General features: G+C 36.9%; 1 protein-coding gene across 2 annotated transcripts in view; it reads right to left on the minus strand.

The window, feature by feature from the left end:
* LOC582789 (calcium/calmodulin-dependent protein kinase type 1D) overlaps window positions 1-17,711 on the minus strand; it is a 119,609-nt gene that overhangs the window by 31,866 nt on the left and 70,032 nt on the right. For both annotated transcript variants that reach the window (XM_011669719.2, XM_030972876.1), the window contains one exon: window positions 14,057-14,195. In XM_011669719.2, coding sequence (XP_011668021.2) covers window positions 14,057-14,195 — 139 coding nt within the window. The remainder of the gene's footprint in view (window positions 1-14,056; window positions 14,196-17,711) is intronic.

Here is a 17,711-nt window from a genome sequence, read left to right on the forward strand (position 1 = left end):
GTACCCACGAGAAAGACCTTTGCCAATGTCCAGGAGAACCCCAGGTGAATGTGGTGTACAACACTCAGTCACAGCCAAAGTACTTGAACAGAAGATGAATAGAAACATATACAATGTAGCCTGTACAATGTGATCACTCAATGGAAACATATAACATGCAGCCTTCATGAAAAGGTAGAGTCTCACTGTCTAAGTGTCTATATCGTGATTATCCTCTGTTGAGAGCTATAGAAGGGCATCAAATCTCTGTGAAAACACAGTTATGACCCTTTTGGCTTTCAGCAGACAATACATGTATTGCCTCTGAGAGACATGAAATTAACTCCCATGCTTTTAGTTTTCAAGAGATAAAAGGTTCCTTCATTGCACAGAGATTTGACGCCTTCCTAGGTCTAAACAGATGATAATTACCATATAGAAACACTGTAAAAGGAAACAAAATTAGAGAATCTTAAAGACGGGGTTTGTTCATATCCAGGTTGTTGCAGAGGCAAACATGCCTGTACATTGCCAAACTATAGGTCCCTTGGACAGGATTTTGGGACAGAGGTCCCTTGTTTGCTGTAATCTACAAAGCATACTTCATTTTGTAGCATCATAGACAAAAACACCATCAATACACATTAAGCTTTCACCGTTTTAGCTTAATAACTACAAATTCTTCAAAATAAACTTGCGTGAAGTTGCTTCCTTAATTGTCAATTGTCAAAGTCAATAATACATGGATTGTGCTTGGAGGGCGTCTGGTAAAGCGGGTATCATCAAAGACAGGCTCTTCTTTTGACGGTGAAGATTTTAACGGAGCAATGGGGACAGCTCTGACATGAAAGCTCTTAGCTAATTGTGAGTGTGGTGCATGGTTGGCTAGTCTGCAGATTGGCTCTTAATTGACTACACTAAATGCCAAGATGTACATAGCTAGGGCATTGCTAGTGATTGGACGAGTAGAAATTTCATATCTTTGGGGCTTGACACTAACAGGGCATCAAGATTAAATGACCCTCTAGATTTTCAAAAAGGTTTCAATTTTTTCGCAATTGTTCCATTAATCCTGTTTACTTGGTGACTTGGCCTGTGGGTTTGAAATACAAAGTCCCTGGTCAGACACAACAATTTTATAACATGTAAGCAGGATCTGTTGGGTCAAACAAGCCTTATCTGATCTATATAAGATTGGTAGGTTTTGATCTGCAATACACTGCAATTTCACCTTCATTATTCTGTTCATAATATGATTTTAAAAATTTCAGGAATATGTTCCACCGGTGAAAACAGTTAAAAAGAACATATTGCAAATTATACAGCAAGTACAAGAATCCGAAAATGAGTGAGTTCAAGGCACATTTTTCCTCGAATTTATCAGTCGGATAGAGATTGTGGAAAATTATTCACGAGGCACAACAAACAAAACCAAAAGAAATACATTGCACCAAGCAAGCGAAAGTAACGTATCCCACATATAAAACTGATAGGCCGAGAGAAACTTGTCAAACAAGAGAAAACCATTACATGTGTATTTCACCCAGAGCGTATTGTACTACATGCTTCAAAGCCTTTGTCTGCCTATTCTAGCAAGGAGGCACTTATTTCAAGCTCCATAAATCTGCACGTGACTAAATAATTTATACTGTCTGCGAAGAGCCAGAAGGCATCAACTCGGAAGTACACGTACGACTTAAAGTTTACGTAGAACTGACTTTCTGCAGACACCATATACAGACACACCATATAGGCAGACATGCCATATCAGCAGGTTCTTGACATTATGCCACTCAAACTGTATGTTTTTCTTTCAAAAAAGTGAATTTTTCAATTCTTTTTTATTTTACAGTACATATTCCACAATGACTAGGCAAGTGAAATTGGTTCAGTACCAAGAAATGCTTAATACTACCAATTGTAAAGGAAAATGTGCACTCAACCTTCCATTAAGAAATGTACTGGTAAATACAATTTATAACATTTCTATTTATAATACTAAACTTTCTATTGTGCATTTGCAGAAGTTTTATGTATTTTTTACTTTCTGTCAACATGTTACCATCTACTTAAGATGTGCACCGTGTACTCCGGTAATTTAATACCATGTATGTGGTTAATGGCCGTTTGCAAGTATGAATGTAAAAACAGGTAAAGCAGAGAAAATTAGTCTTTGCTTTAGAGGGCACACTTCATGAATATTATTTCACTCATTGACTGATAAATCCTATATACCCCCCCCCCTCCCCCTCTTCCTCCCTCTTCCTCCCTCCTCAGCCACATCTGTTGCTATTCTCTTTTGTTTCTGTTTTGCTTTTTTTGTTTCGTCTCTGAATTATTAAGTAAAATTCAAGGCTTGTTCTAATGCAAAGGGGAGAATAAAATGTACAATACAACATCAAATATGCTTACAATTTAAATATTTTGCCTCAGGGACTGATTCCCATACAAGAAGAGACCTATGGATAGAAAGCTTTGCATGTCCATGCAGGCAAGTGCTTTGTTCATTTGTTTGCCCATATTAACATACTATAGATACCCTATGAAAACAGACTTATAGATTACACCAATAAATACATGAAAACTGAAAGCTCTTGAAAGCTTACAAGGATATATAGAAAATAATAAGAATAGAAAAGAAATAGAAAATCGCCCTACAAACAAAACAAAAGAAAATCTTTCTGTATGCATTTTGAAAGTGATCTATTTTGAAGGAGCTCAGGAAATTCACATCCATCAACCTGAAACATCTTCACAACATTTCTGAATCCCCTCGGAGACGATCGGCAGCCCTTCTCTTGAACTTTTGTGGGAATGACGTCACAGCCTACCTCATGGGTCATCAACTACATAAGCTTCAGTTTTATTTTTACAATAGGCTTTTTTTGTAGTGTTACCTTTTAGTACCACTACTTTTCTTGAAGTTACCTTCATTCAGCCAGGGCTAATCCCTAACTAAAATACAGGAAAATTTTGTTGCCAACAACTGGTCCATCTTGAAAAAAGATTAATTATCAGAGTTTAATATGAATTCCATTTTCCCTGGACTCCTGTTGATAAAGAGCCCTGCATTTGACACAAATCAATAGATATTGAGATCTACCATAAACTTTTACTATTCAATATTCCTCCTAATAGCTACTGTAGTAGCTATGATGACAATCTACATCATCTTGAATAGGTTTGATACTTATCATATTCGCATGGAGGGAAAATGGGTCACAAGAAAAAGGAACAGTGAAATCTAACTGCATGTGCATGGGTGGCTCATGTGGCTAATATTGAGTGTGAACAGGGCCGTGTGAACCTGTCTAATGTGAACACAGCTAATGGGTGACTGGCTAGGATCACTGCTGCCAAAGATAAAAGGTTATCCATGGTCACTTTTTAAAGATATAAGGCAGCTATTAAATATGAGTGTCGAAGATGCCCATGTAGTTCTACCAGAGAGTATAATGTGGCTCATGTCGCTTTTATGAGTGTCGCAGGAAGCATGTGCAACACACTGAATGGTAGAATACCTAGGATTGCTGATCAATGCAAAAATGATAATGCTTAAAAATATTAAAGGATACTCCAAGTGTGAGGAGGTCTTACGTGAACGCAAATAAACTAATGGTTAACTGCCTCGATTGTTGCTGCCGATAGGAGATAGTTAACAACCCATGAAGCTACTACATAAATGTGGTTCTTATATGGTTCCTTTCTAAAAGGGTGGAAGAGGCCCATATGGCTACAATCTCTAACCGTGAATGACAAAAAAAAAATATGATATGATCTCCAAGCGTGAACAGGGCCTATGTGGCTACTGTCTTTCAAGTGTGGACAAGGCCAATGTTGCCATCATTCCCCCGTAGCCATGCTGGTTTGTGTATTGTGTGGCAGCTTCGTCAACATTCATACTGTCACAACAAACGCAACCCACTGAAGTTGTGATTGTTGTACACGACATCTGGCAATCAGTAACCTTGTCAGAAACAAATGTCTCAAGGCAAGGCAAAATAAATTGGTTGCTGAGCCAGAAGGTCCTTAAATCTGTGTAAAAATGGGATGAGTAAATGCCCTCAGTTCTAGCCTCTCAGTAAACAACATATATCGTTTTCTTGCTGTACCCATTAATCTAAATTTATCACCTGATGAGGACTACAAGGGTCTCATACCAATTTGAGGGGTAACACAATCACAGATTTAAAAAAAAATGTGAATATCAACTCCCTTCCCTTGTAATTGCATTAGTTTGATATCTTTTTCAAATCTTTGCGTTCATTTTGGTTAGTCAAATACTGATGTAATCTTGTAAATTTAATTCTGCTCTTTCAATTCAGGGATCCACAGTAGTGTTTTGTCATAAAGGGTCAAGATTGAAAATTCTATAGTCTGTAGTGGCCCATTTAAATATTGGAAGTTTTGGGGTTATAAGTTCAAATTTGGGGGACCATCTGAACTAGACCTGTGTAAATGGAGAGTCCTACTGTGTCACTATGATAGCAATAGCAAAGAGCAGAACTGTTAAAGAAAATTAGTTGGAAATTAATCTAGACAAGAACTATTTAATTGGACCACAGAGACTTTCTAAATGTCTTGCTCACAAGCAATTTCAATCCCCATTTTACATACCGTACCATAGAAATAGCGTTCAGATTATGCAAGACTTCACTGCAATGTTCCCTCATTTTAATAGGTGATACACAAGGCTCTTAAAAATCCCTTGTATATCCATTTGTTAAAGTCTTTGCGATAGTGTTATAGCTGTACCCTATTTAAAATTTTGAGTGCAGACATGGGCTACTTGTTATCTCCACGTCTGCTGACTGACGGCCAATGAGTGACAGCTCTATCAATATATAGATGTTGTCAAAACAATCCAACCGCCCATAGTTTGTTTTTCTCTCGTCCTCCCCCCTTGATTACCTTGTCAAACTTTTTTTCACTGTCTGATGCCTCAGTAGAGGTTTGGCGATATCATCTGAATTCTATGTTCTATAGTGCTAAATGTTAAAACCATATGGGAGGAAGGACGGACAATAGAAAATAAAGATAGTGAAAACAAAATAGCGAAAAAGAGAGAGAGAGAAAGAGAGATAGAAAGAAAGAAAGAGAAAGAGAGAGAGAGAGAGAGAGAGAGAGAGAGAGAGAGTTAGGCGGAGAGAAAGAAAGATGTTAATATGTACATATATATTCTATCCATATGAATTCTATGTCTTGTGATACCTAATGTTAAATCTATATGAAAGGAAGGAATGGAGAATGGAAAATAAAAATAGTGAAAACAAAATAGCGAAAGAGAGAGAAAGAGAGAAAGAAAGAGAGAAAGAAAGAAAGAAAGAAAGAAAAGAGAGAAAGAGAGTGAGAGAGAGTTAAGCGGAGAGAAAGAAAGATGTTAATATACATATATAAGGAAATAGAGATAAAATGGAATAGAAATGTGTGAGTAGAAAAATTAGGATGAGGTGTGCTCTAGAGGGCTTCTGCTGTGAGGGAGTGAAGCAATCGAGTGAATGGCTGTTCACGGGTTTACCCACCCCCCCCCCTCCCCCAACACATATTAGGAAGCTTTTACATTTTCTACCAGGGTTGCTTTACTTCAGCTGACATTGGCCATTCAAAGTTTCGGAATGTACAAAAGAAATATCAAGTTGGTCAGTGAGTACTTCCTTGATTACGTCAGTTGATTCTGGAAGTTTCACAAGTTTGGATTTAATCCCTCTTGAATGAATCTTTTGTTCACCATATGATGAAAAAACAGGCTTACTCCAGAGCTACCAAGTATCACGCATTAGGTGTGACATCACGCATTTCGAGGGTCTGAAAATGCTCTTACGCACGACACGCGCGCTACATTTTGAAAAACACTATGATTGATTGGTTGGTTGGTTTTATTCGTCAAGTATAGTACATTGAATGCATACATAAAGCAAATGGAACGAGAAGATACATTGACAGGATAACCCATGAAAGCCGGAAAAGGCTTATTTCCAACGGGGTCCTATAAAGTACGTGTACAGTACGGCATGAGAATAAAATATCACAACTAATAACTACTACGAATATTACGAATAAATAATATAACATAAACAACAACAAAAATTTCTAGAACTTATAGCAAACAATGATCTACGGTATATCATAGACGTAATAGAAATGGACTTTTGACGGCAAGAGTAGTAAAAGTAATGATAGCTACCACCTGTTCTTATGTCTTACTTTCTTCTATGTTTTAAGTCTGACCGCAACGCTGCGGGCATGTTTTGATAAGCTCCGATAAGGGTCCTTTGGTCCTATGAGATCCACCGGGATTTTGCCGACCTCTATCGGCCACGTCGCTTCGCACTGACCAATGCTTCCCACGATTTGCGCTTCTCATTTCATGAATGAATCGTGACACGAGAGCCTTCTGCCCATGCGCAGCTAAATACTACGTCAATAGTGCCCCGGATGTAAACATGAGGTTTACGTCCTGTTCATGCTCGCCAATCTGTAAAAAAAGCCGTTGAAATCGGTGATTTCTTCGATTTTTTACGAATTTGTGTTGGTGTGTAGCAAACTCATCATATAAGCAAGGAAAGTCACCACAAGAGCTTACAAAATACAGTTTAAAAAGTGTTTTTTTCTCCTGTTTCCGTTAATTTCTCTGTGAAACCAACGACGGTGTGGTGATCACAAATCCTTCGTTTGTCGAATACAATCATTCGTTATTTGTTGCGTTTGCGTGCGTTTTTTTTATAGGCATTGGAAGAATGGGGTTGTTTTCGTGAGTGCTCAGAAAATCTGTGGTAATGCGTGACTTCTTCGCATCATGACCACTAAATTGCCGTGCCTTTGTCTAATCCAAATTGCACACGTAGTCCCATTGATAGAGATCGGCGGGTGCATGTTTTTTTCAAGTTATATTTTGGACTTGTTAATCCGAGAGTGACTGCTTTTTTTTTCTTCCCTCAGATTTTATCTTATTTTATCTTGATGTAGATTCTAGGCCTACTATATGTGTACGTTTTTTTTGAGAATCTAGGAATTAGGATAAATATCTGTGTCCGTAAATTTGGGAATTGACCATTGCAAAATATTCAACATTTCCGTCGTCTGCTATGTCGATATATGGACTGCCCATCATAATCATAAAGTTCTTCCTTATTTATGTCATCTAATGATAATCCTGCCCTTCTAATTACTTTATAAACAACACATGGCTCATGAGTACGAGAAAAATATGTATTATGGAACAATACACACATCGAAATAAATAATAATTGTTAGTATAAATACAACGCTGAAAACAATAACAATAATATCGTCAGGCACAAAGACGAAAACATGTTCGCTACGACCGCATGGCGGAGAGCGCTCATACTATTTAACACTAGGTTCTCAACGATTTGAAGGAGCAGCGAACAACCCCAAATCGCGAGCTTGCTGTTGCGATTATGAAAGATTGCGCAAGTGATCGCATCCAGCTGTCGGGTTGCGGTGGGACCACCGCTGGGTTTTTGCATCGGCGCGAAATTTAAACCTTGCCGGTGGAACTCATAGGATCAAAGAAACTGCTTCGTCGATAGTCCATTGTATTACGTCTATGGGTATATTATGCAAGATTAAACTTAAAAACATGCGCTACACATAATGAACTGTGATTTAAGATAACTGATATTACTGTTCTTGAAGGGATTCATGCTTAAGGTATTGTTTTAATACACTTTTAAAGTGTGAAAAATTCTTAACTATTTTGACATGTTTTGGGAGAGAATTCCAAAATTGGATACCATTAAAATAAAAAGAGTTTCCAATTTGTCCTTTTCGCTTGGGTAAAACAAAATTAAAATGACTATTTCTTGTATCGTATCCATGGATATTTGAGACACGAGTAAAATTATTAGTAATATAATGATCTACATCTGAGTAGTATATTTTATGGACATGGTGTAACACGAGTTGTTTAGACCTTTGACCTACATGGAGTATACCTGCTTCTTCAAGTTCATTTTTCCCGACGTGTGTTCTTGGGCCTAAGCAATTAATAAATCTTACCATCTTATTCTGAATTATTCTTAACTTTTTCTTATCCATCTTGCCCAGACTACTGTACCAAGCAGCATTAGCATAATCAAATAAACATTGTATCAAAGCAAAACACAAAATACGTCTCGACTTCATGTTCATACAAGTTTGGTATCTATACAAAAATTTTAAGCGAGAATTAGCCTTTTTGGAAATTGAATCTACCAAACCTGTCCATGACAGATCACTAGTTAAATTTATTCCTAAATATTTTACTGAATCTTTTCTCTCAATCACTTGATTATTATAGGTAACCTTGAAGTCACGTGTATATTTAAACTTTCCCTTCGAACAAAATAAAATACTTTCTGTTTTTCCAACATGTAAACTAAGCTTGTTGTCTGTCATCCATTCGATGCATTTTGCCAATTCTGCACTTAGTTTTTCTTCAATTGACTTAGGATTTGTATCTGAATATAGTAACACACTATCGTCAGCATATAAAAGTAATTTAGAATCATTAACACAAGTACACATATCATTAATATAACACATAAAGAGAATGGGGCCTAAAATGCTCCCTTGTGGAACCCCGCATTTAATAGGCAGGGAATCAGATATTACCTTCTGCATAGTTACCACTTGATGACGATTAGTTAAATATGATCTAAACCATTTAACACATGCCGAATCCAAACCCATCACTTCCAATTTCTTTAACAGTATGTTATGATTTACAGTATCAAAGGCTTTTTGTAAGTCCAGAAGAACCATTCCAACAAAGTGCCCTTGAGAAACTTCATTCCTAACAAAATCCGATAAATGTATCAAACATGTTTCAGTGGAATATCCGTTACGAAAGCCGGACTGAAATTCATATATTAACTTTTTTTCTTGAAAATATTTCTCTATTTGAGCATGAACCGATTTTTCCAAAATTTTTGAAACTACGCTTAAAACACTGATAGGCCTATAATTACCAACGTCAGTTTTGTCTTTCTTTTTATGTAGCGGTGTTACTTTTGCAATTTTCATGTCGTCAGGAAAGGTAGAAGACATAAGAGATAAATTGATTATATAATTCAAAGGTTCATACAAATTTCTCGCCCCATCTTTTAAAAATCTGGCTGGTATCATATCTAGTCCAGTACTTTTCGATACTTTCAACTTGTTTAACTCATCTAAAACAAACTTTTCTGTAACTGGAGAAAAGTGAAAACTATCTTTTGAGATGTCTTTCTCGTCATAAAACTTTTGAAATCTTTCACTGTCGGCATGGAATTTGTTCGTGTTTACTGGTAATTTACACGCTAACTTGTCAGCCACAGTTGTAAAATAATTATTGAACTCATTTGCTATTCTTGATTTATCATGACATAATTCTCCCTGGACATTAATAACTGTCTCTTGAGCACTTTTCCCTTTGCCTTTTAGACCTAAACCCTTCAAATTTTTCCATAACTTCCTGGAGTCATGTTTGTTTTCTTCAATTTGATCTTGAAAATATTCGACTTTAGCTCTTTTAACCTTTCTTTGTACTAGATTCCTTAATGCTTTGTATTTTCTTGCGAGATCCAAATTACTAATATCCCTTTTCATATTTTTGTAAGCTACATTTCTCTCTTTAATTATCGCAATAATTTCATTGTTCATCCATTTTTCTGTTCTTTGTTTGATTCTTACTTGTTTAAGAGGTGCACTCATATTAACTATTGATAAAAAAATAGTTTTAAAATTTGCCCATGCCATATTTACTTCGTTACATTCTGTTATTTTAGACCAATCAACTAGAGATAAATTTAAATTGAAATCATCTACATTATAACTTTTCATTCTTCTAATGAATATAGTTTTGTGGTGCCCAAACACGGGCCTAATAAGCTTCCTTGAGCAATAAGTTAGTGAATGATCACTTATGCAAAGGTCAATAACGCCACTTTGACATATATGCTCTTCTTTACTACATAATACGTGATCTATTAATGAGGAAGTCGTCTGTGATGTACGAGTGGGCAGATTTATAAGTTGGTTCAAACCATTTAAATTCAATATATTTTCATATTTTCTGGATAATGGAGACTTTCGCAAAAGGCAAATATTTATGTCTCCTAAAACTATGACCTCATCGTCTTTTGTTAATTTATCAAAAGTTTCGGAGAGTCTTTCAATAAAAGTATGATCTTTAGGGGGTCTGTAGTAGACGCCAAATGTAATTGGTTTGGTTCGTGGTAAAAGGACATCGACCCACAATGATTCAACGTTTTCTAACATGAGATCGGCTCTTAAATTGAAGGCAATATCGTTTCTAATAAAGAGGCAAACACCACCTCCTTGCCCAGATGTTCTGTCTCGTCGTAAAATGCAATATCCATCTATACAGACTTCTTCATCATTTACAGACGAGTTTAACCACGTTTCAGAAATTGCGATAATGGAAATTTTATTCTTAGAAAAAAGTAATCGAAGTTCAGAAATTTTATACAAAATGGATCTAACATTTAAATGGACGAAATGCAGGCCTTTTGCCTCGAATTTATCATTAAAGCATTCATAAAGTGTTGTGTTATCGACATTGGTTGGGGTACTTAATTCAGATTCACTTATACGTCGAGTACGTGCAACATTTGTAATGGAGTTTGTGAATAGCGAGTCGCAAAAAGAGGGTAAAGAACATGTTAAACAAGTCCATTTTTCATTTGGGTTTTGGTATAATCTAGTATACTCGTGTATACTTATATCTTGGCATTTGGTATGATGCCATTTTTGACATATGGAACACAGAAGACCGTTTTGATTATTCTTAACTGGTTTTTCACATGTTCTACATGGAAATTTATAGTTTGGACCGGGATTGGTTTCCACATCACCACTAAGAAGTATAAGATTAAAAACACAATTCTCTACTCGATATATTTCCGTTTGAAAGGTGGCTGATGAATTATGATAATATAAAATTCGTGATCGGAAATATTTCAAACGTTTTAGTGATTGAAATCGAACATATCTAAAACTTGTGTGGACATTGTGTGAACATAATAAAAAGATAGACATATAAAATACTAAGACATTCATTTTCAAATACAACGACTAATAATTAAAAAAAGAGAATATGATTATAAATACATGTACACAGTTCACTACTAGGAAGTAAAATCCTTGCTCCTCAGCTCGAGTAAGATCACCAACGAAAATTCCGGACAGTCTACCCACTGCATGGCTCCTTCCTGACGCCGCTGTAAACTGGACCTCCGTCGATGATCACCACGCCCATCAAGCCCGGTGGTAGAATCTCGTTCCCCCGCTCTCCTCACCACTGCCTCCCGATGAGTCACACTTGTCCTTGGGTATCCCCACAGCAAACTTTGCTGACAATAAATGATGTTGTCCAGCTGCTCCCCGGGATAAGCCATGTCTACTTTCACTTTCAATGGTATAACACTCTTAACACTCTATACACTCTATACACTCTTAACACTCTATACCTTATACGTGTGTTATACCCTTGCACGCGCACTGAATCATGAAAATGTCACGCATTGCCGATCTTTGAACTTGGCGTCTCTGTTACTCTACTATCAAAATGAAATAACTAAACCTCTATTTTTCTGGGGGGGGGGGGCGACTTCAGTTCCCATACCATCCGCCAAGAACTGCCCCTCAGAAGAGAGGGAGCAACTAAGCTAACCTCCGAAGTGTCTCGACATGGTTTGCTGTCTTACAATCTCCTTTTAATATTAAGTTACATAATGCCAAAAAATAGGGGGGGGGGGGAAGGAATAGAAATTAGAGGTCACATGGAATGAATTTCTGTATAATTGAGTTTGTCACTGCAAACAGCACTCATTAGCCAGATGGGGAAAAACTGTGACCTCTATATAGTCCCATCTGCCTGCTTCTGTGTGACCGTTCCTCAAAACACAGCATGAACAGTGTGCACTTGTTCGAGATGAATCAAAAGCAATTTGGGGAAGAACATTCTCCAAACAGCACTACAAGTTAGACTGGAAGAATAGACAGACATGGTTACATCATAAACGGTGGAACCCATTAAGCCTAGGCCAAGCTTAATTAGGCTAATTTAGCCCAGGCTGAAAGAAAAGGTCATGCCTTTGATGCAAGGGCCCGCAGAGTCAGAGCATGGCGGGGCTTTGAAATTAATTGCTCGAGTACAAGAGATACAAAATCAGTATGCAACATTATCGATTGAAACAGACAGATGTTGCTTTCATATTGTGAAGCAATTACCATAACGGTGCCCTTGTTGCACATTATCTCTGTGTGCCGACTGTTTGAGAAAGTTATTAAATTAAAACAAGCCATATGTGAACACATTCCTGCCCTGTCAAGCTGGTGTATAGATCTGCTACATCTAGGTAGGCTACTTATCCTTTCTTTTTAGAATGGTTCTATGTTCTTTTTTTCTTTGGTTTCAGTTCCAGAATTCTTTACCCAGGATCCTCATGATCAAATATCTGACAAACAAAAATGAACAGGGCCCTTTTTCACAGAATTAGTTACATCTAACATCACAGGCTACTATTGCATTTTCATTGAGTCATGGCACAATAACACCAAAAACATAAATAGAACAGACAGTATAAGAAACCAAAAAATAAAGAACATAGAACCATTCTAAAAAGAAAGGATAATTAGGGCTATTTTCGGGTAATAAAATATAAGAAGAACTACTCTCTACTGACATTATCAATATTAGTCCTTTGAACTTGAAACTTTATTACTTGAAACATGCATTTTAATGGGGAAATTGTGTTCAATTCAACTTATTTTGAATTGAAAAGTGCTTTTAAATCTCCACAAAATTTATATTTTTCTCTATTTTAGCATTTCAATTTTGTTAATCTAATTATTATAGCTCTACCCCGATGTTCACAAGAAAAAGAAAACACAACATCAGTTTCTTTTGTGGTCAAGCCTCTTGAACAAAGAACCAATTATAAAAGTAATAACATACACACATCGAAAGGGCATTGTTTCAATGCTACACCCTAAACAGAGTCAGAGGCCCTTCCCATTCACATCAAGGTGCTTTCTAAGAATATCTATCCCTCTAATGAAATAATTATAGAGGTCCATGTTGGTACTTAAAAACATGAGAGCAGTAATGCGTTTGGCATTCAGTCCTACTAATTGTATTTCAGATGATTACAGGCACCAACTCATAACTGGTGCAGACGGAATGTTTGACATTCTTCTGTCTTGTTGGCTACACATTGAACTGTTGCCTATGCAAAGGTCCTCTTCGAAGACTCCACAGAGACGCCGCAGAGACAGACTTTGAAAGTCACATGAGCATGCAATTGTTGTTCATGTGAGTCTATTGTTTCATAGTGAGCTACATGTATCATAATGATCACCGAGGGCAGAATTGCAAAATGAATGGCCGCAAATATCCACTTCTATATAGTGGATGCTCCAGATGGCTATTTCAAAGTTTTATAGCTTTTTCCAGGAGATTCACTGGAGATTCAAGCTCAGAGCTTTAATCAACAAAAAATCTTGGATCCTTCATAAAAACAATCCAAAATGTCAATGCCATCTTCTAGGGCCGCGTGTGACCAACAACCAAGATCATAGGAAGAAAGACTGCTGGAAGAAAAACCATTTATAATTATGCAAGTTCGATCCTGTATTGAGGCGCATGCATTCTCCATCTTTAGCAGCTCTCTGTTAACATGAGAAGGAAACATTTTATAAAAATTCCCTGATAAGTTTAATTTGTAAGCACTCCTGGGGATGCTATGAATGATCCTAGTGATGTAGCCACATACAATAGAACTATTGCTAATTAAAACGATTATATAAATATCATTTATACCAAAGCAGTGAAGGCATTTGGAAGCCATATGGGTGTACCACAAGGGTCTTTTACAGGAACACTACTATTCTTTAAGGAAACTTTAATTGAAACTTGAAAGAACATATACATGTAATTTCCTAAAATGTTTACATAAATAATTAGTATAAAAATGTAAATATCCCATGCTACAAGTTCATGGGAACCTTCAGACCAACTTTCAATTTTCACTAATTGTCAGAATGACATGTCTTTTGCAGGTTTGCTTACCTTGAGGTCTCTATGTACGATTCCTTTGCCGTGGATGTACGTGGTAGCTTCAAGTATCTGTTTCATTATCTCACTGGCATCTTTTTCTGTGTAGTTACCTTTGGTCACTATCCTATCAAAGAGTTCTCCACCTGATACTCTGTAGATCAAGATAAAAATAGAGGGGGGAAATTGCTTTAAAACAAAAATTAAAACAAAATGCTCTAGTTGTGATGTTCATGAACTTGATGTTCTTTAAGTCATAATAGGCGGTGTCACAAAAAAACAAAAAAAAATCCCTTGAAAAATCCTTTCAAGGGAGAATTTTCTTGCTTCGTTAGAGGATTTTTAATGGGATAATTGATGACAGACAGCAATTAAGAGGATAACCAAAATCCGGATAACTAAAATCCGGATTTTTGGCCTAATGATCCCATTGTGATGAACACGAATTTCAAACATGTTGAATATTCTGTAAATCAAGACAAAAATGTGGAAAAGAATGGCTTTAAAAATAGTCACAATGCTCTCATTTTTACAGACATGCATTTCAAACAGGTTGATCTATGGTTGCTCAGATCTAAAATTGTTCAATGCATACATGAATTAAAAAGAATAAACAGCATTAGTTCTCTCTCCCTCTTTCTTATCTCTTCCTCGCCCTTCTTCTGTTTATCTCCACCCCCTCCTGATGTTATATTATCCTATATTAATTACAATGTTATCCATATAAAAAGGAGCATATAGCTCAATTTACAAATGAATCAGTTCATTTTGATAGCAAAGATGCTATATGAAATGGAATGAGGAAAATATACACATAAATTAACAAGATGTTTCTCTTTTTTCCTCTATTTCTCTCTCTCTCTCTCTCTCTCTCCCCTGACACATACATTCTCTCCCTCTCATTCATCGTTCATGTACAGTTACAATGCAACTTGATATCTTATTATTTCTTTTCTCTAACGTCTCTCTCCTCTCTTCGTCTTCCACTTGAGAGTGAGTAGTACATGGACTGAACGATGCTCTTCAGCGAAGGAAAGGATTTCAAAACAAAGTGCACAGTATCCTCCCGCACACTTGGTACTAATATCCCTCCACTTCAGGCCATAAACCAACGTTTTATAACTCACTCAAATCAGTTACCATAGAAACCACGCATCACTTCACTTCCTATCAAAAAACTACTAAATAATCCGTCTACTTGAGTATGAGTTGAATAAAAATGTGGTTTTGTTGTTGTTGGTGCATTAGATTTATAAGTAATCTCAGGCATTGGAAACATGATTGTTTTACATAGGGATAAACTTCTTAGGTAAAAGCAAAGACGGTCGTAGAGTACAGCTGGCTTGATATTGCACTTTACTTTCTAATACAGTGGAAACCCACTTCATTATAAAAAGAAAAGTGGAAATTCTACATGTATGTGATTTCGAGAAAAAGAATAGAAAATCATATTTTCCAGTTCCTTTTATGTTCTAAAAAAGCCAGATTTCCAGATATTGTATTTTCTTCAACTACATGTACACAAGGTTTCTTCAAAGGATAACTATGTTGCTTCAAAAATTGTTTATTGCTTCTCCTTTTTTTAAAGACATTGAAGCCCGGCCCCCCCACTCAGGTTTCGAAATGACCACATGCGTGTTGCCAAAATGTCCGGTAAAGGAGTACTTTTCGTGCGACAAAGTCCGGCCCGAGAATTGTAAAAAAAGGGGTGTACATATTTCACTTTTCACCCGGAGATTTCTTTAAAAAGGGGGTGTTTTTTTTTTTTTTTTCTCTCATCTCTTTGGACTCCTGAGAAATTATTCAGAATTTAGGGGGGTACATTGAGCATTTTTCCTGATTTAGGGGGGTCTCCAAGGCAGGAAAAGCCCGCGAAAAGCCCGCGAAAGGGGGGTTCCGAAATGTTGGCAGTCCTCAGATAGAGGGTGCTTTCAAAAAGAGGGAACAAGCATATGCGTACCCTAAATAACACTGAGTGGGGGGGGGGGGGGGTCGCAAAACAAAATCATTTTCATCTATACATTTCTTCCACTGATACTCGGTTTGAAATATGTTTGGGCAGCTTTTCATACAAGGTCACATACTCAAGAGGTACTTGACTGGCAGGGCCAAGGTTTCAACAATCAATCCATATAGTGCGAACGAGTTACCTGTATCCTATATTGGCACTGTTTGTATTTTTCATGCAGCAAAATATTTGAATTTTAACTGTCATGTCTTATGAGATTCGCTTACATTCCATGTCGTGGATGTTTCACAAATACTAAGATCGACTTTAAGTTGGACTTAGCTATGGCAGACCGTTTATGCCACTGGTTGCTCTCATCATAATACTGGCATTGGTCTCAATCTCAAGGGATGACAAATCGTGGTCAGGATTTACATTGTTTGATAATTCATTATTGAAGAAAAAATAGATATTATCTAACGATCATAATCATATGGTGAGAGCAACCAGTTGCATGAACGGCCTGCCATAGTTAAATCCAACTTAAAGTAAATCTTAGTCTTTGTGAAACACTCTCCAGCCCTCAAAATCATTCATCTGCATCTTAAAGGTACTACATCCCTTTTGCAGCCAACCTCAAATGCTGTAGAACTTTGCAGGAATTATGAATATGTCATGTATGTCCTATCTGTGAAATTTAAACGTTAGCAGTGTCCTCATATTCAAATTATGCAAGGAAACCCGTTTACTTGCTAGACTTCACTGTGAGACACTATTGAGTGATTGACTGGCTTTTTTTCTTCTTTGGTAATAACATACATGAAAAGAGTTGTAAAGGGTACATGAGCATTTGTCTACATCAATAACCCACTTCTTGTGATGGCCAAGATTAAACTGATTGAATCTTCGTGCAGCATAAAACGTATGACCATTTGGTACAGTTGTCTGAAAATCAAGACTATTACTTTTGGGCTCTACAACCCTAAAGTCGATTTGACAACTAATAGTCTTTATTTTCCCACTTGAAGACATTTTCAAGCCCCACCTTTTTTAGGGAAGTTCTAAATTAGTATTATCTTTCAAATGCAGTTGGAATTTAACTTTTTCATTTTTTTGGCCTGCAAATGGGACATAGTACCTTTAAGGTATAATCAGGGGAAAGAATTGGTCTGCAGGTAGGCCTACGGATTTAAAAAATTTCCATAAAGCCTCGAGCTTAGTAACTTTGTCAGTCTCTAGCTGGCTATATCAAGCAGCGTATGTACAGGGCCTATGTTCAGAGTGCAGTCTACAGTCTCGCAGTTCAGACCCTGTGCTAAGCGTTATACAACCGACAAGGTCAAGGCTTTGTTCCGCAAACTAGGACAGGATAGTCTTCCAGCCTTTTCACACACAGCTAAAATTCATCGTATCTAGAGCTGATTAGTTTAAAGCTGTTTAACTCAACAGTTTTAAACGGCTTTAAAGAAAAATGTCACTGTGTGAACATCGTTTATACGGTGTTCGGATAGATATGAGGTCGCGATTCATATGCCCCTCAAAACAGGCTGCAGATACAAAGTTTGTATCTAGAAAGCTTGACATTTTGTGTGTGAACGGTTATACGTGTTTAAACTGGATGGAGCTTGCGCTTTGTTTGATATGACCTGACCTTCAATGCGCAATGGCACTACTGCGCATTTTAAGAGCAGTAGTTAATCACGAAACGATTAACGATCGCAC

This window comes from Strongylocentrotus purpuratus, unplaced genomic scaffold (genome assembly GCF_000002235.5).
Source record: "Strongylocentrotus purpuratus isolate Spur 01 unplaced genomic scaffold, Spur_5.0 spur5_scaffold_6, whole genome shotgun sequence".
NCBI classification, from domain to species: domain Eukaryota; kingdom Metazoa; phylum Echinodermata; class Echinoidea; order Camarodonta; family Strongylocentrotidae; genus Strongylocentrotus; species Strongylocentrotus purpuratus.